Genomic DNA, 27,666 nt, shown 5'->3' on the forward strand with positions numbered 1-27,666 from the left:
CTGGTGCTTTAGTATTGTTTGTGGTATTTAACACAACCGCAAAGAAGACGTCTCAATTTGCGCGCTTATTTTCTCCAGCACGCTTGCGGTGAGCACTGACTGCATGAGGAGTGTTCCGTCAGGGGCTTGAGGGCTTTTGTGTCCACTTTATTTCACATAAACTGCACAAGTTAATCGGAACCACCTGTTTTTGTAATCTCAGCCAGGAACACTGTGGTACAAAAAAAGCCACATGCTCTACTCAAACCTACTCAAGTCATGATTTTAAGATGGCCTCCATCCAATTTGTCCCATGCTATTAAAATAAATACCATTAATCATGAAGGCTGCTGTCCACCATCAGCTTCCAATCAAAGGTCATGGGGGACTCAAAGTTCTGATGACCCCACCTTTCAAACTGGCCTCTGTCACTAAATCTCAACAATGCAGTCAGCTGGTCAGTATATGGAAAACAGTTGATTAGCTACAGTTCTTTTGGTACTCAACATGGTGAAGTACTGGATAGCTCCTAATTTTAAGAGGGAACTACACAAAAATACATAGTTTACTATTTTCTGTGACATTATACACATTATGCTACTACTTCTCAGTTAAAAATCCATTTGAACGTTCATCATGAGGTTTTTCTTGTGGAATGGTCTTAGTTAAAAAATGGCTTCAAAACATACTTTTAAGTAACAAAGAGAGTAATGTCTGTTGAAGAAGGCTGTAATACTAAAAACATTCAGAGGAAACCAGTAGTATGTGTTCACAGTTTCAGTACCACACGGTAATTAAATGTGAATTTAATGCAGGAAATTGAAAAACACATTCGTGTTTGTGTTAAGTCTAAGCCAAGGAGCAGTGAATGGTTGTGTTGCATCACAGCTCCACGATCATGTGTTGAAGTCTCTTTTTTTGTAATATCTTGTATTGACGTGACAAACCCCCCCAAGTGTCACAGACTGACATTTCACTGAACCTTGAAAAAACATCAGGTTATTGACTTCTGGCTATGGTATTGGCTTTGATGCGAGGCTGCCCTTGTGGATGAGTCTGTTGACTACGGGAAACTCGCCTGTGACCTCCCGTGTCTGAGCCTAGAGACTGTACAAGGGAAAGTCTTGATTTCCATGGCAGCACAAGCCGAGGCCAAAGACAGAACACGGTCACATGACCAGCTGAGACTGTGCTATCCCGAGGTGCTCGCAGGGGTATCTGGCACGACCGTGTGTGTCTCTCAATGTAAACTTTTTACCTTTATTGATTTTTCCCCCCCTTGTCTGTCGCGCCGACAGGTGGTATACAAAAACAATGACATTCGGCTGGAGCTGTCCCGGCTGGCCCGGATCGTCGACCCCAAGATGAAGATCCAGGGCGACGTGGTGTTCAAGTGCGAGAACGTGGCCACCCTGGACCCCATCTCCTTCGAGACGCCTGAGGCCTACATCAGCCTGCCCAAGTGGAACACCAAGCGCATGGGCTCCATCTCCTTCGACTTCCGCACCTCCGAGCCCAACGGCCTCATCCTCTTCACCCACGGCAAGCCCCAGGACGTCAAGGGGCCCCGCAGCCAGAGGAACACCAAGGTGGACTTCTTCGCTGTGGAGCTGCTGGACGGCAGCCTCTACCTGCTGCTGGACATGGGCTCTGGCACCATCAAGGTGAAGGCCACGCAGACCAAGGTGAACGACGGGGCCTGGTATCACGTGGACGTGCAACGAGACGGGAGGTCAGGTGAGGGACAGTCTGTGCTTTAACCTCCAGATTAACTCTCATACAACACGGTTGCTAATGATACTGACCCTTTTGCAGTCCAGACTTAATTGGCGGGCTAAGCTAAACTCTCTTTATATTAATTGTTGTAATCAGTAGTTTATCATTGTTTACCACAATTGGTTGGTTTATCATGATTTGCATTTTGCAACGTACAAATTGGTGTTGGATGTTCTTGTTGTAGGTAAAGCTTGATAGGGTCAGGCTACAGTTCCGTCTGCTTATAGTAATTGGGGATATAATAATCATTGGATTAGTATGATTTGTAACATACAAACCTATGTAGAATGTTCCTGATGCAGCTGAAGCTTTGTAGGGTCAGGCTACACAGAACTCTGCTTAACAAACCCATGTGAGCGTGAGCATGAGCGTTCACAAGTATACCTGTGTGAGAATGAAATCATATGTGTGATTCCTTTGAAATGAAGTGTGATTCTTTTAAAAAGAGCATGCAATATGACACCTTGTAATACACACTGCTCGATCAATATGTAAACTCAGAAATTTCTTCTACACCCAGCAGCATATTCATTGTAAAAATCTACATCAGGCATCTCAGAAATCTTAGTTTAATCTTACATGATGAGATGGGATTTCAGTTTGAGCTACTGAAGATCATATCAGCACCTGGATGGACTGTGTAACATGGGCAATTTGACAATAGCATGACAGACTATAATCATAACTATTTCATGACATGCAGTATTATCATAGTTTCATAAATCATTAGCTGAAGGCAGTTCAGAGCAGTGTTTCCTATTAAACTGACCATTGATATCTCGTGATTTTAAAGCAAGCTTACAGTATGTCTTCCTAGATACCGATATCCTGCTGGAATTCTTATACCAGATCCATGGGGTGGAGTCATTTCATTTGTTCTAGACCTAGTCTGTATTTTATCTAATAAGAGCAAATAACATTCTCACATATGTAATTATTTCACTAATTCCTTCATTGATTACATGAAGTAAATGTATGCATTCAAGCAAGTCTTACATCTGCAATGTGTTTAGCTAACTAGCTACAGTAGCAAAAATGTGTAAATATGCAACAAAAAATGCAAGCGTTTCTCTTTTTGTTTAGCCGTTGCTCAAGTTATTGTTTTGATACATCTCAACTCTTTAACTTTGATCACATGAAAAAAAATGCCACTCGTGTATTGCCAAGTTCTTAATCGTTATGTTAGCATTACCTTTTAGCTAATGAAAACAAATCAATTGAACATTAACACCATTCTGTTATTGCATTAGAGCAAACAAGATTATGATGTCATTCCTCTTGGATATGTATTACTACTATGTGCGCATCCATATCCACTTTATGAATAAGTGGCTACATTTCTGAATACCCTCCACTATGTAAAAACAAAGAACTCACCCCATTGGGTCCTCTTCCAAAGTGTAATTGACTCCAATCTTGAATTTCAGTCAATAATATTGCTGCCACCTACTGGCAGGAGTGTAGAAAGCATCGAATGGCTTGAATCTTAGGACTGTACCAGAGAAAGACCTCAGAATTGGTTACGAAGTGTCACATCGATTCATGGGAAAAAGTGATATTGATGCTCTGCAGATTCTCTCTTGCATCGATGGATCATTGCACCCCTATTATCTGGAGATTATGCGGTGTTCCCCTGGGATTTAAAGCACATTTCACTGTGACAACCCCAGACAGCTCTCTCTCACTTAATCTCCCTCCTTCTCTCTCTCTCTCTCTCTCTCTCTCGGTCTCTCTCTCTCTCTCACTCTCTCTCCTGGTTTGCCTTTACTGAATCGATCACAAGGGGTTCCATATCGCTTGTGCGGTGTCAGACGTGTTTGAGATCCACAGCAGTATTGATTAAGCGGCCCATTGGACAATGCTGTTTCACAGGAAAGAGTATCGGTCATTTCAGGACAGATCATTCCAATAGATCTGTATTTCTCAGCCTTGAAATGTGCAAAACTTTAAATCTGGCCCCGTGTCTGTCGGAGGAAGGGGTACAGGGACAGCCCCAAATGTTGCCAGCTGAAACAATCCCCTGCCTCAACAGTGTGGATTCTGCAATACTGGGGCTGTCTGCACACTCTCGCTACACTCTCTCCCTCTGCCTCCGAGGTGTCTCCACGCGCTCGAGAAGCTCAGATGCGTGCCCTCTTAAACTCCTCCACCCCGATTAATCTCTGAAGCGGCGTCTCTGGGAGCTTATTAAAGCGTGCAGTCCTCCCTGCGCCCAGCTGTCTCTTTTAAAAAAAAGGGAAAGGACTGCCACGGCGCCCGCGGCTCCCTGCTTCCCCACTCTCCCAGAGCTGCCGTTCAGTATCTACACTGTTAGAGGCACAGGCACACTGTGGGGAACTCCTTGCATCTTTTAGCGAAACAAACTAAGCAGGTCAGACGTCCCCGCTGCCCCCTCCGGCCACAATGGCCATGGAGGGGATGCTCCTTCGCAAAACACCGCCACCGGTGACAATCAGGCAGTTAGTGTAAGCTGAGTGAGCTGCACGGCACTGAAACCTCCTCCTCTCCGATCCGGGACAGGGACCGTTCCCCATGACGGCCTAACGTGGCTCTCTTTCTCGCCCCCACCTCTATCTCAGGCACTATCTCGGTGAACAGCCGCCGCACCCCGTTCACGGCCAGCGGGGAGAGTGAGATCCTGGACCTGGAGGGGGACATGTACCTGGGCGGGCTGCCGGAAAACCGGGCGGGCCTCATCCTGCCCACGGAGCTGTGGACCGCCATGCTCAACTACGGCTACGTGGGCTGCATCCGGGACCTGTTCATCGACGGCCGCAGCAAGGACATCCGGCAGATCGCCGAGTCCCAGAACGGGGCGGGGATCAAGCCCTCCTGCAACAAGATCAGCGGGAAGCAGTGCGAGAGCTACCCCTGCAAGAACAACGGCGTCTGCAAGGAGGGATGGAACCGCTTCATCTGCGACTGCACAGGGACTGGCTTCTGGTCCAGGACGTGTGAAAGAGGTGAGCCCACTTTCGCTCTCTTAAAGCTACAGGTGTATTAGAAGCGCAGATTAAACACAGTAGCCTTTCACTGTAGCAGTGAAATATTGATTTGGAGTTTAATAGGGGCAGCAGCGTAGCATAAGGGTAAGGAGTAGGAGTCGTAACCGGAAAATTGCAGGTTCCAGTCCCTGCTGTGGCACTGCTGTTGTACCCTTTGGCAAGGTACTTAACCAAGAAATGCCTCAGTAAATATCCAGATGTATAAATTGGTAACATTTAAAAAAAAATGTAAGATATGTAAGTCGCTCTGGATAAGAGTGTCTGCTAAATGCCAGTAATGCAATGTAATGTGTACCAGTGGAATATTTGTTTTGTAGAAGACTGGCTGTGTGCGTTTGTTTGTTTAGGAAGGAGGTATTTCCTTTGAAGCAGAATCTATGTCTGAGACTTGAATGTTGGCTTGGTATCACAATGTTTAAGTAGTGAAATGTTAAGGAGTGGAATTTCTATTCAAGAACGGAATGCTTGTTTGGCAACAGAATGTATGTTTAGCAGTGGAATGTTTAGGAAAGAAAGACTGTATAGGGTGAGCTGAGCAGCTGAAGATTTGTCTTGCATTGGAAATTACCTAGCTACTCGATTGTGTTTTACTGCATGCGTCTTGATTTTTATAGCAACTGCTGCCACACTTAATTGGATCTTGGCTTTGACTTGGGGTGTTGTTGATAGTGAAGAAAAAGGAATAGATGTTCATTTTAGGATGAAAGGGAAATATTACTTCGCTTTGCATTGTATCCGCTTGGCTTTCCTAAAGGAGTCCAACATTGCATTGTTTCTTTTTATCTTGTCTCTAATGATTATCAGTGTTTGGCAAACAGCAAGTGGGTTTTGATCTATTAAAAGAACAACGGTACTTAAAAAACTAATGCTTAATTAGGCTTTTTGCCAAATGTGGGTATTGGAGAAGACTAAAAATATACAATGACTAAGCAGTGGCTGTGGTGGGATTTTGGAAGAGGTAGAACTCCCTTGGAGCATGCTACAGGGCCGCCGCGCTCTCTGCGGTACAGTTAATCTCTCCCTTGTGCTTTCTGGAAGAGTAATTCAACTTCCGCAAGTATTTGCACGCACATTTGCATTAAAGCATCAAATCTGGTATGCAGTCGACAGTTTTGCAGTCTAATAAAGGTGGTGTTCCATCCACATCAGAATAAAACCACTGTAGCTAAGGGTAGACAAGAAACCTGCTCTGTTCTATATTCATACTTAAGGGAGCTACAGTAGTTATACAAGTTAATTCCACTGTGCAAGAAATATTTTTGCACATCCTGTGTTAAAGTGCATTTACTTAGGTTTTTTTTTCAGATGAAATATCTGGTCTTTTTCTTTAGTTCGCTTTTTATTCTCTGGCCAGGGAGCAATGTGTTTAATGTACCGCAGGTTGTGCGTTACGCAATGTGCTGTGGTGTCCGCTCCAGAAAACAAAGCTTTCATCTTAAAACACTTGAAGGAGTTGTCATATTCAAAAGCAAATGCTCTACCACGGTAAAAATGCTGCATTTTCTTTTAGGTTCAATTATCTTTTTAACCAATTAGCATGCCTTCCATACTAACAGATTTTTAACAGTTTTTTTGTTTTGTTGTGCTATGTTTTTCAATAGTTGTATTCCATCATAGTCAGTGGTGTGTACTAACACCATCTCCACTGTCTCCCTTTTTCTCTCTGCTATACCTAGCAGATCCCCTTTGACTTAACATCAGAAACATACATGCTCAAAGTGTACGTTTGGGATACACACCACATTTATCCAACAGAAGGTAGGTAGACAGGTAAATACAGCCTGTTGTTTAGCGGGTATGTATGATTTCTAGAGAACTGACTTGTGGCAAATTTCAGACACAGTTCTCAGTTAAGGATTAGGCCTTCTCTTGGAAAGGTGGGACAGTATTCATTAACCTGGAATTACCAGAGGTCCCACACCACAGAGATACTGGATGGGTGCCCGGGCTCTGCTCTGCGGAGAGGGAACGGGCGCTCCTAGCATCTGCACAGACACCTTCCACACAGACACAGGCCTGGCGACTTGGCTCGCGTCCTTTGCTTCAACCCCCAAAACCAGAGGCCCTGCCAAAACCTGCCTTACCATCTCCTCTGTTCCCCCCAATACATAACATTTGCAATTGATGGCCAGAAACCTTCAGTCTCTGAATGAAATATTTTTGCATCGGGCTTGTCCTCTGCTATGTAAACATGTTGTTAGAGGGGATTTTGTGAATTGCTGAAGGGGGCAGAGGGGCTTGGGGGCAGGTCGTCTGCCTCTACCGGGCACATCTCCGACTCGGAGAACTCATTAAATCACCGCCCTTCAGATTTCAGGTGCCCTCCATTTCCCTTATGCTGCTCCAAAGTTACAAAAACTACTGAACCTTCGTTTTAATTATCCGCCCTGTCAGTCTCAGATTAACTTCCCAGGTCTTGCTTGCCTGCAAAGTGTTGTTTGGATCCCTTCGCAGAGGTAATGTCTCCTTTGATCCTCTGTAAAGTAGGGCTTAGCACTGTGAGGAATTGGTAAGGCATTTCAAACATGCATTTTAAACCTTACATTTATTGATTGCTCTGACTTAATTTGAGATTCTGAGACAGACATGAGTCATTTGGTACCTCAGATTGCTGCTAGACTTTTTATGTTGACTTGCAGATGTTTATAAGAACAAACACTTATCAAAAGCACATAAGGGCTGAGACTAGCAACACATTTAAAGTACCCTCTCTGTTTAGCCAACTTGCTGTACGTGTTACCGCTGCCTGAGTATCGATCAGGTCTCAAGGTCATTACCATTAGTTTTATAACTGAGGCATATATCCTTCCAATACATCGTAGCAAACTTGTGTTTCAGGTCCCGGTTTGGTACCTACCGCTTCTGTGGCCTTATATTTAGAGGTCCATCTTTACCACAGAGAGTCATAGGAGCCAGTCCCCTGCCGGTTTGGAGCTCAGCATTAAAAGAGATGGATTGTGGGTAACGGCCATGCAATACAGATGCGTTCTGTCCAGGGGCGGCGCTTGTACGTCAAACTCTCACTTCTCACACCAGAGATCGGGACGCGCCCCCAGACCGATGAGCTACAGACCAGCTCTTCCCCACAGTGTGTCTGGCTCAGAATGAAAGAAGGTTCGTTTGATGTGGTTCCAGTCGAACTGTTTTTATCACCCAGCTCAGGCTTAATTTATATCATGGGTGTGTTTAAAGCGATGTGCTCGCATATTCAAGATGATGATTTGATTCAATATGCTTGCTTCTCTTCATGAACTTTGAGTTAATATTTAAGTACATCACAGATGTGTGTGAGTAATGGAAGCAAGACATTTTATTCACATTCAGGAATGTAATGTATCTCTCTACAACAGGCTAAAATTTAATTAATGTGGAGTATTGAGCCTTTCACTTGCTGTGTAACATAAAGCTGGCATATCGATCAGGCACATTTGCATTTGTATTAGGTTTTATGCTTGCCATTAAACTGGAAGTTGGTCGCATTATTGGGTCTGCAGCATATTTTTGAAACATGGAAACGGTGAGTCGGAAATCAATCCACGGGGTGCGAACCTGCAGACGGGGGTGTAAAAGACAGCATTTGCGCATGTAAACGCTCATTCGGACCAGCGGGGAGATAATGAACCTGTCGTGTTAGCCAAGTAACTGGGAACTCTGAACAAATGTGAGGCAGAACAGGATCAATGCTGGAAGGCCAGGGGGAACCTGGGGGTTGGGTTTTTTTTTGTTCCCCAGCCCCAGAAAAGACCTGAAAGGTAAGGGAATGAATAAAAATGGCTGGGGTAAAAACATATTGCACTTGGCAGGTACATTACTTTGCCTAAACTTTAACTGAAGCAAGAATGAAAGAAACGCCTGATGTAAAGGTGTAACATATTACTAGGCATGAAATAATATAGATATTGGCATCTATGTTATATATATTACATATTATTAATAAACAGCACATTTAAGGGATACTGTAAGAACTTGAGTAAATATTGAGTAAACAGGGAATGGTACGAATGTCCTACAGATGCCCTGGAAGCATCAAGTAAACAGTTTGTCTCCCTTCATTTACAGAGATAATTGCATAGATCTAATTGCCATATGTTCGTGTTCAGCTCCGTGTTCAGTTTGCAGTATGAGCGATGGCGTTCCCTCTCCGTCTGTAGTGGGTGCAGCGCTGAGTTTGAGCTGCTGTATTTTTAATCTTCTACAGAGTAAATCACAGCTCACAGCAGCTCTCCTGGTGCCTTTATGCTCCTGACTTTGGATGTCACATGACAGCATTTATAAATCAGATGTTCCTCTAAAGACCATGGGGCAAGGCTGTCTTCTCGCGGGTCTATTAATATACGAGGTCTCATTCTTTAAAAGGTTTTTGAAAGGTTTGTACTCCTTCCGAGTAGCCGAAATGAAAATATAATTTTCCAATTATTTTGGTGATATTCCAAAGATACCACACACTTTTACTTTGTGGAATCTTGGGTACAGTTAATTACCCCTGTGGCCTCTAAGCTGTATTGCTTCCCATCTTGTTTTAACCAGATAGATATAAAAATATAGCGATGGCACGGATATATTGTTGCCGGGAGATTTATCATGTAGGAGAGTCAGAGCTGTGTTATTAGCTAATGTGGAGGGTTTTTTACTGCAGATCATTGACACTCTGAATGGGCTGCTAATGTCCGGTGGAGATTTATGAGAGTTGGCTACAGGACAGGATTCTGACTGTCGGCTACAGCGCTTGAATTAATCACTGTTGCCACAGGCGCAGTGAAGGTCACCTGTTCTCGTGGAAACCTTAGCAGGGGTGGGGCGAGGAAGCGGCCCAAAGGTGTCTTTGAGAAAGAGGCTTTGCGCACACTAGGCAGCATCTTTTGATTGGTTGATGAGTCATCGATGGATAGTGCATTGTAGCTCCACACATTATTTGGTTCGCAAATCCTCACTCTTTTCATCATAGCCTTGTTGAGTCTGAAAGATGCATTTGTGTGGCCCTCTTAGTTTACACATTGATCAGAGATCAGGCACTGTTTAGTGGCCCGGGGATTGTGATGTGGAACTGTTACTTTACAGACTGGTCAGAGATCAGGCCCTGTTTGGTGGGTTGCGGTATGCCACCCAACGCTTTAGGCTAGGCCCATATGTTGATATATGAAGCCCAAAATATAAGAAATATATTTTATATTTACTTATGTCAAAAAAGAATTACAGAACATATTGTAAAGTAAAACATTACTCATATTTTATCTATGGTTAGTGTACATATATCAGGAATATATACTTTACAGGATAGCAGTAAAACTTGAGACAGCACATGAGCCATCAGCTATTTCTTTATGAAAGGGAGATGATATGTCCACAGATAGATGAGCAGCACTTTTTATAGAAAAATCACAGACAGGACCATAGCTGAGGCTTGTTTTACAGTAGATTTGTGAGTGATGGGTTTCTTAATCCTGGTATATGCTTTTGTAACCCACCATAACTGTAGGCAGTCATATACAGTTAGGGTGGTGTGCTTGACTCTGGAGGCAGAGTCCTGGCCAATGACAGCCCAGGCCACCCTTCTCTCATAACCATGGTGTTTGCCTCACACTGAGCATGACCCCTCTGGCTTGCCTGACTGCCCACCTCTCACTGCCCCCCATCTGCAAATCAAGTGGCTGATGTCTGTGCAGACTATCCCGGACTGACCTGGCTTGGCCAGGTTTGAAAACGAGATCATTATTACCCTGTGTAGGAAACACAGGTGAACAGCACGTAATTGCTTACATAATTACTATATGAACTAAACTTGATTAAATGGCCCGATTCTTCAAACATTCCTCTCGGCAGTAAAGTGTTATGTTTAAGTGTTGGCTCAAACTGCATATGTGATCACACATTTACAGGGACTGGTTTAAAAACAACGAAAACACTCCATTTCTTCTCTTGTTTGTTCTCAGTTTCTGAGACTTCCATATGGAAGCAAATATGGCTTCATGTACTTAAAAAAAAAACATCTCTTTGCAGATTAGTTATTGATTTAGTGGTGGTTTAAAATTGCAAGCGAATCGTTACAACGCCACGCACAGTCTCCGAGGTTCAGGTGTGTGGCAGCTCATGTAATGCAAAAACAACACGTTCCCCAGGGGACCTGGGTGTCGTGCCGAATGTTTTGAAGCATGGGAAAGCATTTCAAAGAATTAATCCCATTTGAATTGGGGCAGAAGTACGATTACTCTTCAGGTTTAAAAATGCAACGGGAAGCACATTTTCATGAAAGAAGGAACTCGTGTTTGGCTTTCACTCCGCTGTCTGCTTTGTATCATTCGTCTCTCCACACTTGCCCGTGCCTCAGAGATGAGTGCTCGTTGAATCCACTTCAGTAAAAAGGTGGTATCTACAGTTAGTTGTGTTTGACTGAGCTGCGCGATACAAGCGACTGTTGAAAAGGTAGAACTTGTCTCCTCTTTTTTTGTGCGCTCGCCCTTCTTTTCTTTGATTATGCGGGGCACAGATAAACGAGCTCACGGAAGCAGTCACGTTCAGTTCTGCTCCATCGATATGCATCGAGCCTCGCGGAGCTAATGAACTGGTTGGAGAGAGCGGGAACGCCACAGACACAAGGCCCGCATCCCATCCGCTGAATGCTAACGAGGTTCTGAGTCGAAAAAGCGCTCGTGTTGGTCGTCCACAGAGTCAGGCTGACTCATCCATGAGCGTTCGCACTGCGTACTTTAATTTATGTTCTCTTTTTTTCTCTGCTGCCACGGTCAAGCGTTGGCAAGCTAACCATTGCTCACCCTGCCCTGCACTAACAGAGCTAACAAGCCTATGTTCCCTCCCGACCGCTATATGCTCTACTGAACAGCGTCACTATCCAGAACTTTCTCTACCGCTGTCTCCCGATGGTGGAATGAACTTCCACACTTCATCCGTTCTGCCGAGTCCCTCTCTGTCTTCAAGAAGCATCTGAAGACACAGCTCTTTAGCTCTCACCCAAGCACCTGAAACACTGCAACTTAAAGGAATTTCTCATGTCCCAAAACTGTTTCCCTATTAAAAAAGGAAATGTCATCTAATGGTTTAGCTAGCTAGCTTGTCTGGCTAACCATTGAAGCCTGGTCATGCAGCACTTCTAATATTGTTGTCTCCTTATGGTGTTTTGCTTGTATTGTACTCTGCCTCACTTGTAAGTTGCTTTGGATAAAAGCGTCTGCCAAATGAATAAATGTAAATGTAAATGTAAATGCTAACGCCAAGCCCCTCCCAGAGACATCAGACGCACCCAACTGCGGTTGCCAGTGATTTGTTTCCTGGCGTTCGCTCGGCCCCGGGCCTCGACGGGTTTTCGTCAGGGTGACGTGCTGTAACGGGTGACCCCCACATTTAGCCAGGTCACAGAGGTCTGCCTCAGCTCCGGCTGTCCTTTACTCCCCTGTCACACGCGTGGCGCTGAGCTGTGAAAGTGTGTGTGGGGCCGGGGGCGGGAGAGGGGGCGGTAGGCGGGTGGGTGCCGTCTCACTTCAGCAAGTATTCACCCCTGAAAGGAAACCTCTCCTTTTTGCCATGAAGTGCTGCTCCCTGCTTTATGTTCAGTGGCGGGGGCGCTGTTGAAGCCCCCGTTATCCCACAGACCAGGCCACACAAACATTAACGGATCTCCTAACACCAGCATAGGGGAGAGAGGAGGTCCTGGAGGAAGGGGAGCCTGAATTATGTCACCTGTATTCTTTGCAGCATTCCTGAATTATTCAGTCTGGTGTATAGTGGCAGTTACTGCGCCCGGGAAAGACAGTATCGAGATTGTCAGAGTGTCTCGAAATGCTAGTCTGGCACTCGCTTGGTGTTTAGCCAAGAAGGCTCTTCAGCGAGCGGCTCGATGAACGGTTCAAGCCTGAAATAAATATTCACAAAGCGCGGGAGCCTGTGGCAGTCTGGATCATTCTAGCAAGGAGGATTTTTAATTAATTACAGTGATTGATTGCATTTAAATGGGGCCTTCCATGGATCTGAAAATGTGTTACAGTAGGGGGGCTCACACAGCAGCCATTTTGCGCTGGAACGCTAGAACAGAGATGGAGAGGGATTTATTTAGCCAATTCAACTGGAGGATGATTAGATGGGCAGATTGAGAAAGCCCGAGTGGGAATTTATAATGGAGTATTGATGTCTCCAGCAAATCCTCTTTAGACAGGATGCATTGGTCTGCTCTTACTGTATTATCGCTAGTAAAGTAGGGGCTGTCTCATAAACATAAACCAGTATGTGGCATTATGTGAACTGCAGGTTGTGCACATGTGGACTCTTTCGCCACCTGGTGGAGGCTTGGTTGCAGTGCAGCTCTCTCTGTGATAGCAGTTACGCCACTGTGTGAAACACGTTTTCTCCAGCAGAGAGGACATTTTAAGGACACAAAGTCTGACATCCTCTTGCTTTACTTGGAGATTTATTATACTTTTCACATGGTAGGTGACAATGTGCAGAATGAATTTTACTCCATTAAATTACTTTAAGTGAACCGGTTTTGCATTAATAATTATTTGCAGTAATAATTACCGCACTTGGATTGGATTTGAGATGGAAATTTTACGCTATTTCACGGAAACAGAACATAACATGCGCATTGCTTTTACTCAGATTTACGGCCAGTGTCTGTGCAAAGATAAGGATGAATGTGGCGTTCAGCTCAGTTCTAGGCTGTGGAGACTGTAACAGATGCAGCTGAACAGGGTGAGTGGTGGAATGAGGTGGTGAGAGTGCCCGCTTGCTGGGGATACAGAGGGGTGCTGCAGGCAGCGCTTCAGCAGAGCTGCTCTTCCAGAGAATGGCGCCCGGGCTGCTACAGTGCTGGCGAGCAAGAGCAGACACACACACACATACACACACACACACACACACACAGACATAGACATACACACATGTATAAACACACCCGCAGACAGACACGACCAGACGCATACACATACACGCATGGATAGAGACACACACACACACACAGACATAGACATACACACATGTATAAACACACCCGCAGATAGACACGACCAGACGCATACACATACACGCATGGATAGAGCCACACACACGTATCGACGCAAGCACACACACAAATATACACACACAGATAGACACACACAAAACACATGCATAGACACATGCACTCATGCATGTGCATGCACATACACACACAGATAGACACACGTACAAGCAGATAGACACACACACACACACACACACACACACACACACACACTTGGGGGCGACAGTGGCTCAGGAGGTAGAGCAGTCGACTGGGGATTGGAAGGTCCCTGGTTTGAATCTGGCTCATCCTGGCAGAGTGTCGAAGTGTCCTTGAGCAAGACACTGAACCCCCAACAGCTCCCAGTGGGCAGTTGGTAAGCCTATATAGCAGCCTCTGCCACTGGTAGGTAGATGTGAGGCATATAACTGTAAAGTGCTTTGAGTACTCAAATGAGTAGAAAAGTGCTATATAAATGCAGTCCATTTACCATTTACACTTAGGGAAGTAAGATTCATATGATAGGAATTAGATACAGTGATAAATGTTTTACCTCTTTCACTGCCTTTCTGTCAGAGGAGGTGTGTTATTAACACATGAATTAGCACAATCCGCATGATTTCAGCCTATATACATAGGGACCAGTGTAATTTATAGTAAAGATTATGAGTTGACAGGTGATGGAATAGCTAATGATTAACACTATTCACACTGTTGTGTCACTGCACTGACATGTGACACATTCTCTGCAAGCTCAATGCAAATGTATACATTTATCTGGGGGAAATCGCAGATCAAATGACTGATCAGTATGGTGGCTTTAGGGTACGCTGTAATGCATTGGTTCTTCTGTTCTGGTTCCAACTCCGACAGGCATGCTTGAGATATCAGCCTCATCCAGCTTGCTGCTTTAGATACAGCATCTCCAAGAAAAGCGGCCAAGTCAATCCCTTTCAAGCAGAATCATCTAAGCTTTCATGTTAATAACATCTTCCTTGTCCTTGTACTATCTCTGTAATTATGTAAAGTGGTAATGTACTGACTTCAATTTGCTCTTTCCCTCACCACCTTGCTGTTTCCCGCTGTTTCTCTTTCTTTCTTTCTCTCTCTCTCTCTCTCCCTCTCTTGTTCTCTGTCTTTTAAATTCAAATTTCAATATTTGTTATTAGCATGACCACACAACTGTACAATACTGCCAACAAAGCCATATAAATTACCTCAATCCTGGGGTGGGCCCCCACTGGGCACGTCTAATGTCTCTGGGAGGGGCTTGGTGTTAGCAGCCCAGGATAGGATGAACAATGGTTATGGCACCAATGCTTGACCACAGCAGTAAAAAAATACATATATATGTATTATATATAGCAAATACAGTGCATGAAGCATGAAGTTCAGATTTCTGTTTGGAACAGAATTCGCTAGCACAGCAGGACCTGCCAGGCACAGCAAACATAATGACAGATTTCCCATAAGCCTTAGCAAGTAGGGGAGAGAGCAAAAGTGAGAGAGAGAGTGGAGAGAGAGAACAAAAGTGAAGGAGATTTAAGCTTTCCTTTCCATGTGTCTGTTTCACTTATAATGTCTAAGCTAGTTTCACCAAGTGCATGTGAAAAGCTTTTAGCTACCATTTTTAAATTAAATGATTAAATTATGTAAGACTTGTATTTTGTCTCTAAATCCTCAAAATAAAAATACAAGGTTAGCACTTTATTCAGGTTAATATTGTGGATGATATTAGCACTATCCAGTAAAGCTGTCGGTGTGCCCTGATGTTTCATGTCACTATTTTCAGGAGTTAAACTGACTATTAAAAGTATGGACTTTGAAATAATTGTCAATTTGCATTACTTCAGAGGGGGTCATTTTCCAGATGACCGCAAAGAAATTGTCATCAAACTAATGCCCCATCATGGGTGGTCCAGTGGTCCTTACAATTTCAGTGTGGGTGTGGCTATGTTAGACCTCACCCATGGCAACTTAGGTATTTGACACACATGCATATATGTGGTTCATGTGTGTACACACACAGAAATACACACAAACACACACACACACACACACACAGCTCCTTCCTGCAATATTACAAAGCTTATTATTACAGAGCCTTGCATACCAGCCAAAATTTATGAAATCAATATGCTTATAATTTATAATCTGATTAAACAGTTAACCCATTCACACAATATCATTGCACGTGATTTCTCTGTGGACTTTATGTTCCCTCTGTTCTGCTTCTTTTTGAATGTAAAGTGATTCTTAAGCAGGTCTGCTGCTGAATGTGACATGCATGTTATTTCCGAGCTTGATGCAGTCAGTTATTAATTCAAGAGCATCCCCTTAATCACAGAGAGCACCTCTGTGTGGCCACCACGGTGCCTCTCCCACCATGTATTTGTCAATATTCATTTCCTTCAGGCCAGACTTGAAGGAGTTGTGCAGCGTTCAGCCGGCATTGGCTTACATAGAGGGTCAGGGTAATTGGCAGGGACCCAGACGGGGACCCAAAACAGCTAACCACTCAGAATAACACATCGATCTGCGCGCTGTTATGGAGTTTGTCAGCGCTCGATTTCTTTTTATTTTACGCGACCTCACCAGTACGAGTTGGGATTTCACAAGTGACTAATGACACGCTATCGCTTTGGTTATGGGAAGACGGCCTAGCTGGTGTTGAATGCCTATTTTGTTCCTTTATATGTATCTTTCACGTGAACCTATTTTACACTAAACTCAGGTGACCTTCTCACATGTCCTGAAAATCTTTCAAAATCTACATCTTAATTCCAGCGCAGTACCCATGCTGTTTGAGCAGTTCAGAGGCACAGCTCGTGCCCGCATCCTCCGTCTGATCCTCGGCCAAGCCCGGCGATTTGCTGGCAGGTATCACTCAAGTTGACACCGCTGGCGGCTTGTGGGAGGGTTCTCTCTGAAGCCTGTGGACATTGGTGAATGGCGGCGGAGAGGCGGGAGACGGGCTGAGCGTGCCGTTCCCACCGTGAGCGCTTTCCGATGGCGCGACGAGCCTGAAGGAATCTGACTGAGAGGCTGATTGGCTGCAGTTCGCCCATATCTCCCGACAGCGCCCCAAACGCGGTCCCACACTGCAAACACCCAAACGCCCACTAAAATAGTGAGAGAGTCTGTTCAAAAACATATAGAAGGCAATCAGAGCAAACAACTGGAGATGAGGGCAAGACCTAATGCTATGGAACAGACCCCCATCGGAGGTTTGAAAGAGGGCTCAGGTTGTGTCTTGAGTTCTGCGGATACTCTCTGCCAGCCCTATACCAGAAGTGACGCTGGAGGAACAGATCAGTGAGGCATCAACGGCTAAAACAAATCCCAAAGCACCCACCACCTCCACAGCAGCGCGAGGTATCCTCGCGAGGCAGATCTCTTCCACAACTAAGATTAGTGAACGTCTGATCCGGTTGATACGGAGACTGCATGCGTTCGTTTTGTCAGACCTATAGAGGTTTCACCACAGTTTTGCATCGATATAGTTTTGGAGCAGCATTTTTGTGCCAAGTTTTTTTTTTCCCCCCTTCTTCAGTCCCGAGGTGTCAAAACAGGAATTTCGCACACTGCTGCCTTTCCAAATGCATTTCAGCCAGTGCCCTCTGCCTCGCCGCTCGCAGAGCAGGGCAGACAGGCGCTCTGATATTACGAGCCCCTCTTATCGGGAGGCGCATTACCTGGCTGTGGAAATTAACATCGCGGGACGCGCGGTTCAGAAAGCACGGCTCGGTTCAGCCTCCAACGCAGCAGAAAATCTCTGCCTTCTGCCTGGCGATAGAGCCGACGTGAGGCGGGAGAGAAAGAGAGACTCCTTTCTGATGCTGAGTATTTCAAAATGAAGCCGGTCACAGATGATTTTATACGTGTGTGTGTGTGTGTACATATGTGCATATTTGTAGTACAGTGGTAATGGCAGTGCTTCTAACCCAAAAGTTGCTAGTTCAATTCATAGGTGGGCCATAGCTGTACTCCAGGTCAATAAATATCCAGCTGCATAAGTAGCTAATGTGTTAAAATTACATGCTCTGTAAGTAGCTCTGGATAAAAGCATCTGCCACAGTGATAAGCTGTAATGACAGTATCCCTTGACTCTAATAATAATCCTGCACATCAACTCTCCAAGCACACTTATTCATATTTATTAGTGTAGCTTGCTAAGCAGACACCCTTATAAATGTTAGCTTATATACCTGTATCTGATGTTTTCCCTATCATCAGTTTCTACTGCCGGCCACTTACTGAAGCAGTTTAGTTCAGATTTGTTGCTCAGAGGTACAGCATCAGTGTCCCACCCAGGAATGAAAAGGCAACCTTAAGGCGCAGCTTGTTGCCCACCCACAGTCTGGCCTTAGCTGGAATTCGATCTGACAACCTTCTGGTTACCTGTTCCCAAACCCCTGTGCTCGCCTGCAACCAGCACAGAAAACATGTGCAAAGCAGACACAAACCATAAACCCAGCTCTCAGGTACTGATCTCTCTCATCATGATTCAGCCTTGGTGCTCAGAATTTGTCAAATCATAATTGCGGAGGAGTTTGGAACTCCTGGCCTTTTTCAGCTCCGAAGGGACAAAAGTTTGAGATGGGGCTGAGGAGGGGTGCTGTGAGCATCTGATATGGAAAGGATGTGGTAGGTGGGATTCTTATACTAGACATAAATAGACAAATCTGTTCAGGTTTGGGTTAGTTCTGTATGGATTGCCTGAAAACTCTCCTCCTGAATTTGTGGTTTTTTGGTGCCAACCTGATTTTTTGGAGAGCTGAAATGAGTGCTTGTTGACAGTTCTAGATTTACAGTTTTGATTAATTAGACCCTTGTATGCAGAAGGAACCCTTTGTTTTCCTCCTTTCTGTGAGTCTGTGTCTTTGACTCAGAACTTGAAATAACCTCACAGTTTTCACTGTCTCGATTTTACTATCTTGCAATATTGACAGTGAAGCAGTGATTCTGCTGAATGCCTCCGGTGTCTCACCTGTTACTCTACGGGTATGGCACAGCACCATGGCTGAGAGCCCACCACGCTTATTCAGCTGAGATAATTAGTCACATTTGGAGTCATTGTTGCCACATTACTTGCAAACGTGCATCGCCTGCAAAGAAACTGTAATTGCCCCTCCCCTGAGAGATCAGCAGTGAGGCTGCGATTGATATTCAACAGAGCGTCCTGCAGCTGGCAGTGAAATTTCGGCTGCACACATCTATTTCTGAAGTCAGACCAGCAAGAAAGAACTAAAAAGGATCGCTATTTTCACCATCTATTAAAACAGTGCTATATGTCATTCAACAGGATATTTGTGTCTCTTACCTAAATCTACTTTCTCCTTTACATTTCAGTTTTTAGCTAACTAGATAAAAAATAAACTAGGTATTTAAGCTTTGCTTTCATTCAACTATATCTGGCTGTGTAGTCTTGGTTTATTATTACTTATAAACAGGTAAACAGGTTGTAAGTGTAAAACAGTAAAACTTGGTTTATTTTCACTTGTAAACAGGTAAAGGAGTAAAAGAAGACCTATTGTGGAGCCATTTGCAATTCTTAATATTACCATGGTTATTAAACAAGTTAAGGGTGATATAGTTCTCCATTCATATTTTGTAATTGTGTTCATAGTTGTATTTGGTACTGTAGTCCTCATAGAGCCCTTATTTTCAAAAATCTCAGGGGAAGCAATGACAGTGTCTGTTTTTTTCATAGATACTATGAATATTTTTTCTCCCCTCACAAAATGTGGACTGTATCATTTGCTGGAATTATCTGGGTTTTTGTTGTTGTTTTTTGTTTGTTGGACAGAAGTGCTTTTAATGCACTCATGGGCTCATCCGTAAAGAGTTTAGCAGCACTTGAAATCAATGGCACTTTCATATGAAACAAAGAGCAATCTTCCTCTGTGCCCTGAGGTGAGAATGTTTTTGTCTGACCGGCTGGGACTTCACACCTTGAAAAATTGATGCTGCGACTTACATCTTTAATGTGTTGTTTTCTCTGACTGAAAAGGGGAATAAAAACAAGGAGAGGCTGACTTACACTGAACAAACTGAGGTGGAAGTGTAGGGTTTTTGAATTCCTTACAGACATGACCTTTGTCCTTGAGGTCCGTCTGATTTCCTTGTCTTGTTTTGTTTCAAGGGCGCCAATTCTCTCATTGTAAAAAAAATCCCCCTGAACATGCTTACATTTATTGTGCTTCCTCCTGGCCTTCACAGTACCTTCAGCACCTATTTGGTGTTGAGAACATGTTTCATACATTCTGGTCTTCTCTAGCCACCAAATTTCATATGTATTTTGTGACTGTTTTTTTAGCACTCTGTACAATATTGCATGCCATGAAAATGGTGGCTAAATGCTTAGAATGTGTCTTGGATAGCTCTTCTGGAAAACTTTCCAATAAATTTTCAGGCCTCTTTTACCACCACCCCCTCCCCTTGCATCTGTCTCTTTTCTGGCCCTAAATTGCTCTTGCGCCTTGTGTCCCACAGAGGCCTCCATCCTGAGCTATGACGGCAGCATGTACATGAAGGTGGTGATGCCCACGGTCATGCACACGGAGGCCGAGGACGTGTCGCTGCGCTTCATGTCCCAGCGGGCGTACGGCCTGCTCATGGCCGCCACGTCCCGCGAGTCCGCCGACACGCTGCGGCTCGAGCTGGACGGCGGCCGCGTCAGACTGACCGTCAACTTAGGTATCGTATGCCCTCAACCACCTCTCAGAAAACCCTCTTTTTCTTCGTCTTTTTCTTCATTTCTTACGTTTCTCTGTGTTTATTTTTAACAATAAGCAGTAGTTTTCTAAAACAAGCAAAATGTTTTGCCTGCATGGATCGTATTTAATTTTGATGTGTGGTATGTGGACTGTTTGTTGATAATCTGTTCCTGTCTGTCTCTCTGAATATATGTGTGTATTTTTTGTATGTTTTTTTTTTTAGAATTTCTGCATTTTGCTCAGTTTTATATGTAATGATTTATTTGACTTAATGTACATGCTGTTTGAGCCATCTTTTGAACAGATCTTATCATGTTCATTTGCATAATTCTGTAGATATTTCTAAATATAAGACAGTCACAGTAGAAAGCAAATACAATGTGAAATTAATAGCATGAAAAGGGATACTTTAAGTGATATGTATCTCGAAGGAGCGCCAAAGCCTTTTATAATATATTTATACCTCATCAGATAAAAGTAATTTATACAAAATGCTGTGACTTTCTAAACAACTACTAACAATATTATGTTGTCTTTCCTCATTGTCTACAAGATGGATTATTTTTTTCTTTTTCCTTATAGGTGTAACACTTTCATTTTTCTGTCTCGGTTTGGTTCTGTGGTAAAAGTGGCTGTTTCTGTTGAGTCTGTTTTTTTTTTTCTCCAGATGCATATATGTCTTCATAGCATCCTTGGCTGTAGAGGCCATTTCCATACTATGTCAAAAGATGGTATTCACCCCTTCAAAGGCCCGAAAGCCTGCGGCCCGCTGGCAAACTGCCCGAGAACAGAGCGCTCAGACACCTGCAGCCGGTGCTGTCTCCCTCCTATCTTTAGTACTAGCACAAGCCCGTGCTGCATAAAACACACGTTCATCTACAACACACATTAAACACTGCGTTACATTTGTTAACAAGAGCTTTTGTGTTGCTGTTGAACATAAATGCATGCCAAACATTGTTTCTATGTTGCAGTTCCGTATCACACACATTACTTTTATATTATCCACAAATATAAATCTCTATGCGGACCCCGTGCTGTCTGAATTGGTTAAGCAGGTACTCAGAATGCTGTACATTTCAGTAAATTCAGTCTTCAGGAATGTTAGGTTACATTAAGTAATACGGCATACATTCAAGTTAAGCTCACTTTATTCTTCAAAGCTCGCTCGTTGAATTAACGGCGAAGAGTCCGCATTTTAAGCAGCTGATTAAGTCAGTAACTCACGTGTACACGCACTCAAGCGGCTTGCGGCAAAACGCGTTCCACACGAGCACGTTCCCGTGCAGTTCGGACCGGTTTTCGGATCCATCTCCCGCTCAGTCGTCTCAGACGCGGGTCCGCTGCTGTCAGAGGAGGCCCGGCTGCCGCTGCACGGTTCTGGCGCTGATTGGATCGAGGCTGTTTGCTTCCACTTTTCTGCTGCGGTTGACGACGCATGACGAGCACGGCCACATGGTCCCCCCACCCAGATTGTCCAGCTGAGCTTCCTGCCTGTCTTACTGGATTGGAGCTCCTTGTTCTTTTTAATGATGCCACGAAAATACCGAACCTTCTCTGTAACACTTAAACTTGGTAGTCATACCTGCAAGAAAAAAATCACCTCAGCAAAGTATATATAGTTACTTTATGATCTGTATTGTAAATTACACTTGGGACTTCAGGCTGGACCCTGCTTAACTTAGCCCTTCAATTTATAGATATTTTTCCATTGTAAAACTGGTGCATAAAAAATCTGTTTTAGCAGAACGCACAAAGGTATCTCCTCAGATTAATTTATTACATACTACAATCCAAAAGAGAATAATGAGCGTGAGATTTTAGTTTTCTACTGGAAAAGCTGCTATGAACCCTTTGAGGCTGGAATCTGTGAGCCATAGCATAACTGGAAATGAAAATGCTGGCAACTCTGGGTTGGAGAATCCACGTGGTAAAAAAAAAAGTAAGGTGGCCATTTTATAACTACAGGTGAAGTGTATTTCTGTGACTAACATGGAGAACTGCCTGTACAGTGTCAATCAATCCAATCAACTGATCAGTCAGTTAAACCTTATCCTTTGTAGGGCGAGTTAAAAGACATCGTTTCAAGAATTATCTAATGTATATTTATGTTTTGGCCCTTTCTGATAGTTAGCCACAAATCACAAATTTGCATCCAGTCTGGTCAAATCAGAACAGCAGGTTTTGATGCCAAAAAACAAAGCAAAACAGAAATGAACAACAAAATGGCCGCCCACATGCCTCATGCGTGCGTCCCCGGAAGAGTGGAGATGTTGTTGTTGGATGTCTGCAGCTGCAACCTTGAAGGATGAATTTACATGTCATCTATTCTTCCCCATCTAGACTGTGTCAGGATAAACTGTAACTCCAGTAAGTTAACACTCAAACTTCTTTTCTGTTCTTGAGAATTCTTCTGAAGGCATGTTTGAAACACCCTGCCTTTTTCATTCTTTTTTTGGGGGGTGGGCGGTGGGGGGTGGAGGGTTGGGGGGGTGGGGGGGGGGGGGCTCTGCTGATTAGAGAGAAAATACATTCCCTTGTGATAAGAAGATGAGTGGATGGTGAAGTTGTGATAACAAAGATCTAAAAAGAGAAGCAGTGATGGTGACTTCATAATCTGCCTATGACAAAGTGCAATTGATTGAACTGAATTCAGTGCTTAAATTGATTTCATGCTCATTGAATATCGGAACTTTAAAGCTGATTAATCCTTGCCAAAAAACACGCACACACAATACAGTATATAGCTTTTGTGATATGGCACAATTGCTTTTTGCAAACATGCATGTTTGCTTTATATTACTTTCTGCAACACCATAGAAGAGGCTACTTTTAAAGCAGATTTGGTCAGGGCCCAGACAGGATCTAAAATGCAGTGTGATTTGTCCTTAATTTGGGGTAAATACTTTAAATAGCTGGTTTTTTTTGTGTTTGGCGGACTGAACTTAACAAAGTTTTCTAAGTAGAATTGATGCTTTGTTAATGAATTGCTCGACACATAAGATAAATCACCGTGGAGTTAGATTTTATCTTGCCCTAGATTTTAACAGGATTACTGATGTTGCCTTATGCCCAAAACTACTGATGTGTTTTTTTACAATGTGCAAAAAGTGTTGGACTTTGATGGTGTTCAGGGCAGTGATACAGTCATCAAAAGAAAACAAAAACAAAGATAATTTACTCACACAAAAGTGCGGGAAAATCATGAGCACTGATACAATATGGTCCCAGAGTGTATGGTGTTAAGCGAAACACATTTGTCTGTGTTGCTGTGCAGACAGCTAAATATATCTTCTCTGTTTTGCAGAAATTAACATGAATCTCCCTGCTGAGTATTGAGGTCAGCTTGTAATGAGTAGTGGGAAGATTACAACATTCTATTAAAATTCCCGTTCTGCTGGTATACTGTGTAGACAGTATCATGGCATAGGGCAGCAGCATGGCATAGTGGTAAGGCGCAGGACTCATAACCAAAAGGTAGCTGGTTTAATTCCCCACTGGGACATTGCTGTTGTACCCTTGGGCACGGTACTTAATCCACAATTGCCTCAGAAAAATGTCCGGCTGTATAAATATCTTACTGTATGTAAGACACCCTAGATAAGAGCATCTGCTAAATGACAATAATGTATTGTAGATGATAAATATGTGATGGGTACACCAGGATACTTGAACCAGCTTGACCCATTGTGATGTATATATTCATTTAAACATATTTTGCTGCCAGGGCAGTGGCTGTAATCCTTATCCCAAAAAGCACAATGACATTAAGGTTTGCCTATAAAATGTGCCCCTTGTAGAGAGGTGTGTGCCCTTTGTAACATCATCCTGAAAGCTGAAACATCATAAAATGACCTCTGTGGACTGTAACCAGTCAAGTGCAGCCGCACTGACCCATCTGAGTGAAGTGAGGTATATGGAGAGACTAATGATTATTCAAAACAAACGTGCCACCAAATTGAAAGAGATTGGCCATCTAGAAAACATGCAGGAAGTTGAAAGATTGTGGTCTGTACACAGCATAAAATGATTTTCCTTTTTTTCAGTTTTTTTTGCAAGCATATTTTATGCTCCACGCAGCCATGGGCAATACTGCATATGAGATCTTTCTCATCCAAGGACAGTTGAACTTGGTCGTGTCTACAACAGGAATTGATTTAAAACTTTAATGTGGTGGCATGTTTGCCCAGCACACAAACCTGAATCCCGCTTAGACCCCAGTTATTCAATTTGCTCAGTTCATGTCCTTGAGGACGGTGAGTTGCATAAGCGAATTTTTTTCATGGGATCCGTTGGTTGGATATCTTTAATGAATTTTCTCAGCTTTACAACTGCAGTGCCTCATCTGTGAACTCAACCCAGAGTGCAAGTTACAAAGTCCTACAACTCAGTTACAAGCCCCATTCCCTGAGCCAAACACTGTAAGGCTGTACTGGTGTTTGTGGCACAAAATGTGTTGTATTTAGAATTGCTTTTTTAGAGGTCAGATTCAGTTCATTCATTTGATGCACTCTGTTATTCCAATAAATGTATAATAGCATAAACCTAATCAGTCACATTGTTCCCTCTGAGCTGATAGAGGATGCAGTTTCTCAAAGTAAGGTGTGATCAGCATAACATACCCGCAGTCTAAACAAGGTCATGTGTTGGGTGGTTGAGGGTGGTCGTAGCGAGCGCCCCCTCCCGACCACTCATAGCCCTGCCGCAGATTATGAAGTCATCCATCATTGCTGCGTTTAAACGAATCGGAGACAGTCACAGACACTCTCAAAATGCACACGGGGCCTGAAGGCACGTGCTTGTGAGCGTGGAGCTGAGGTGAGACCGCAGGTCCTCTGTGTAGGGGCGGTGAGCACCGCATTAACCAGCACATTTCCTCCAATGAGGAAGTGAGCTCGTGCTGGGAGAGATTCTACCTAGAATTCAGGGCAGCGCAACGCTGATTCACTGAGCCCCAGCCAGCATCATGTACCCTTTTCCTAATGATTTAGGATTGCAGTTATGCAGACGTCAGTTATACACATGCCATTATTATTACACATTTTCCTCCTGTGCAGTGCATAAAATAATCAGATTATCATTGTTGTAGAAGTATTAGTAGCATCGTCACACTCATACATGGTGTCATACAGCACAGAGCGTTACAGATTGCATTATAAATGAGACACACCGCCACTCAGTGTTTTCACACAGAGCAGAGCACATTGCATTTGGTATTTGAATACCTAGAGGAGCGGGTCTTCTTGTCCAGTGCAACCCCCAGCTCTCGTAATAATACATGATATACAGTTGACAGTCCATTTATGCAGTTGCACTTTGCCTGGAGCACTGAGGTGAAATATGAAATACCTCACTCCAGCATATGAGAGCAGCAATCCACCTGAGATTGGAACACGCAAGGCCTTAGGTTCAGAGTCACATGTTCTAACCTCTACAAAACCGACTGCCCAGCAAAGTTAGAACAGAAACCAGAAATGGAATCGATTAGAGTTTTTTTTTTTTTTTTGGTTTGTTGTAGGATGCATTTGTCTTTGTGTGTGTGTGGGGGGGGGGGGGCAGCTCTGTCATTTTGAGAATATAGTTCTCTTAGTGTTGGGCCACGCTCAGGGGGGCAGTTATCATACCCCTTACTGTGGTACATTTGCACGTATGCCAATTGGCGTTGGGCGTCAGGAGCTCAGATTACAAACACTGCTTTTACTCATCATTAACGTCTTGAAAGCTTCACAGAGGTAATACCTTCACCAGCTCTCACTGCTCTCACTACACTGAATTTGGGGAGCTAAAATTTGAAAATATAAATGCATGTAGTCTGAGGAATTTGTAAATATCACATAAGGTGCTTTTTTCTTTATCCTTGAGGTAGGCATTTAATATGTTACATTATAACATTTTAATCGAGTTCTATGCCCTTATGTTTGTGAAAGACATTTGTGTTTACATTTATCGATGTAAAACATTAGGCTATTAAATATAAATGTAAAAATAGCCCATTTTTTCATTAAATATATGATGCATTTATCAAAAATGCATTTATGCCTTTAGCATGATTGAACTTTTAATGATGTATGACCTTTTGATGTTTTTTTCACACAGTACCTAAATTGATTGAACATTAGTAATGAAATGATATGTTCCACAAACGCCTGTTATTTTAATTGAAATTGAATGCAACATTGTAAAAGTAAATCAATTTGATTAAATAAGTATTATAAATGGTAATTGTCACTGGAGGATAGTCTTTCCCACAAAATAATTGAGAAATACGTGACATTTTGCTGCACTGAGTAATTAGATGTGCCAGTGGAGAGAGGAGTTTTCTGAACAGGTTTACTTTTAGGTGAGGCTCAGTGGAAGGTGTGTGTGTGTGTGTATGTGTGTGTGTGTCTGTTCCTGCAGAAAGCCTGATATAAACGGTTGTTTGTGATTGATGGTTTTGAGTGCATCATGCTGCAGTGAGCTGGTCTCAGTGTTTGACTGAGACTTTTTCACTCACAGTATAGTGGTCAGTGCTGCCAGTAGCTCTTTAGTGCTAATGTGACTAACTGACACACCCACACACACACACACACACACACACACACACACACATGCAAACACAAACATATAGACACACATTCAAACATGCACACACACACATACACACATATATTCAAATATGTGCGCACACACACACATACACACACACACACACACTCACACACACACACACACACACACACACACATACACGCACAGGCCTCTCTCTGAGTGAAACTTGAGATGTGGATATGAGCAGGTAAAAAAATCAATATCTGAAAAGTGTATTATTAGTCCTGATGGCACAGTCAGCTTTCAGCAGAGCTGAGAGGTCTTCAGATTTGATGTTATTGGGTGTAAAACAGTGCTTGTTAAGTGTCAAATAGGGAGCTTGCCTGCAGAGTGGCATGAAGCACAGAGAAGACATGTGTATGTGATATGTGTAGGATTATGCTGTGATTGAACGTTGCTTGTCACTGAATGGCAGGCATATCTGTGTGACAGCCCCATCGCTAAGCTTAGTGCCAAGGGTCATGACCTTGAGGGTGACCAAGAAGGATGGACTACTGCATAGACATCTTTGTGTTGTTGAACACCTGGGATGAAGTTGCCTCTGTGTGGTAATCAACCAATAGGATGCAGTAAATTAGAGTACTCTGAAATCTGACATGTGGATTGG

General features: G+C 43.5%; 1 protein-coding gene across 3 annotated transcripts in view; it reads left to right on the forward strand.

Annotated features, from left to right (window-relative positions):
* Positions 1-27,666, forward strand: part of LOC118792523 (neurexin-3a-like) — a 279,182-nt gene that overhangs the window by 73,822 nt on the left and 177,694 nt on the right. For all 3 annotated transcript variants that reach the window (XM_036550399.1, XM_036550396.1, XM_036550397.1), the window contains 4 exons: positions 1,278-1,716; positions 4,335-4,718; positions 20,245-20,448; positions 22,812-22,838. In XM_036550399.1, the coding sequence (XP_036406292.1) occupies positions 1,278-1,716; positions 4,335-4,718; positions 20,245-20,448; positions 22,812-22,838 (1,054 nt within the window). The remainder of the gene's footprint in view (positions 1-1,277; positions 1,717-4,334; positions 4,719-20,244; positions 20,449-22,811; positions 22,839-27,666) is intronic.

This window comes from Megalops cyprinoides, chromosome 17 (genome assembly GCF_013368585.1).
Source record: "Megalops cyprinoides isolate fMegCyp1 chromosome 17, fMegCyp1.pri, whole genome shotgun sequence".
Taxonomy (NCBI): Eukaryota; Metazoa; Chordata; class Actinopteri; order Elopiformes; family Megalopidae; genus Megalops; species Megalops cyprinoides.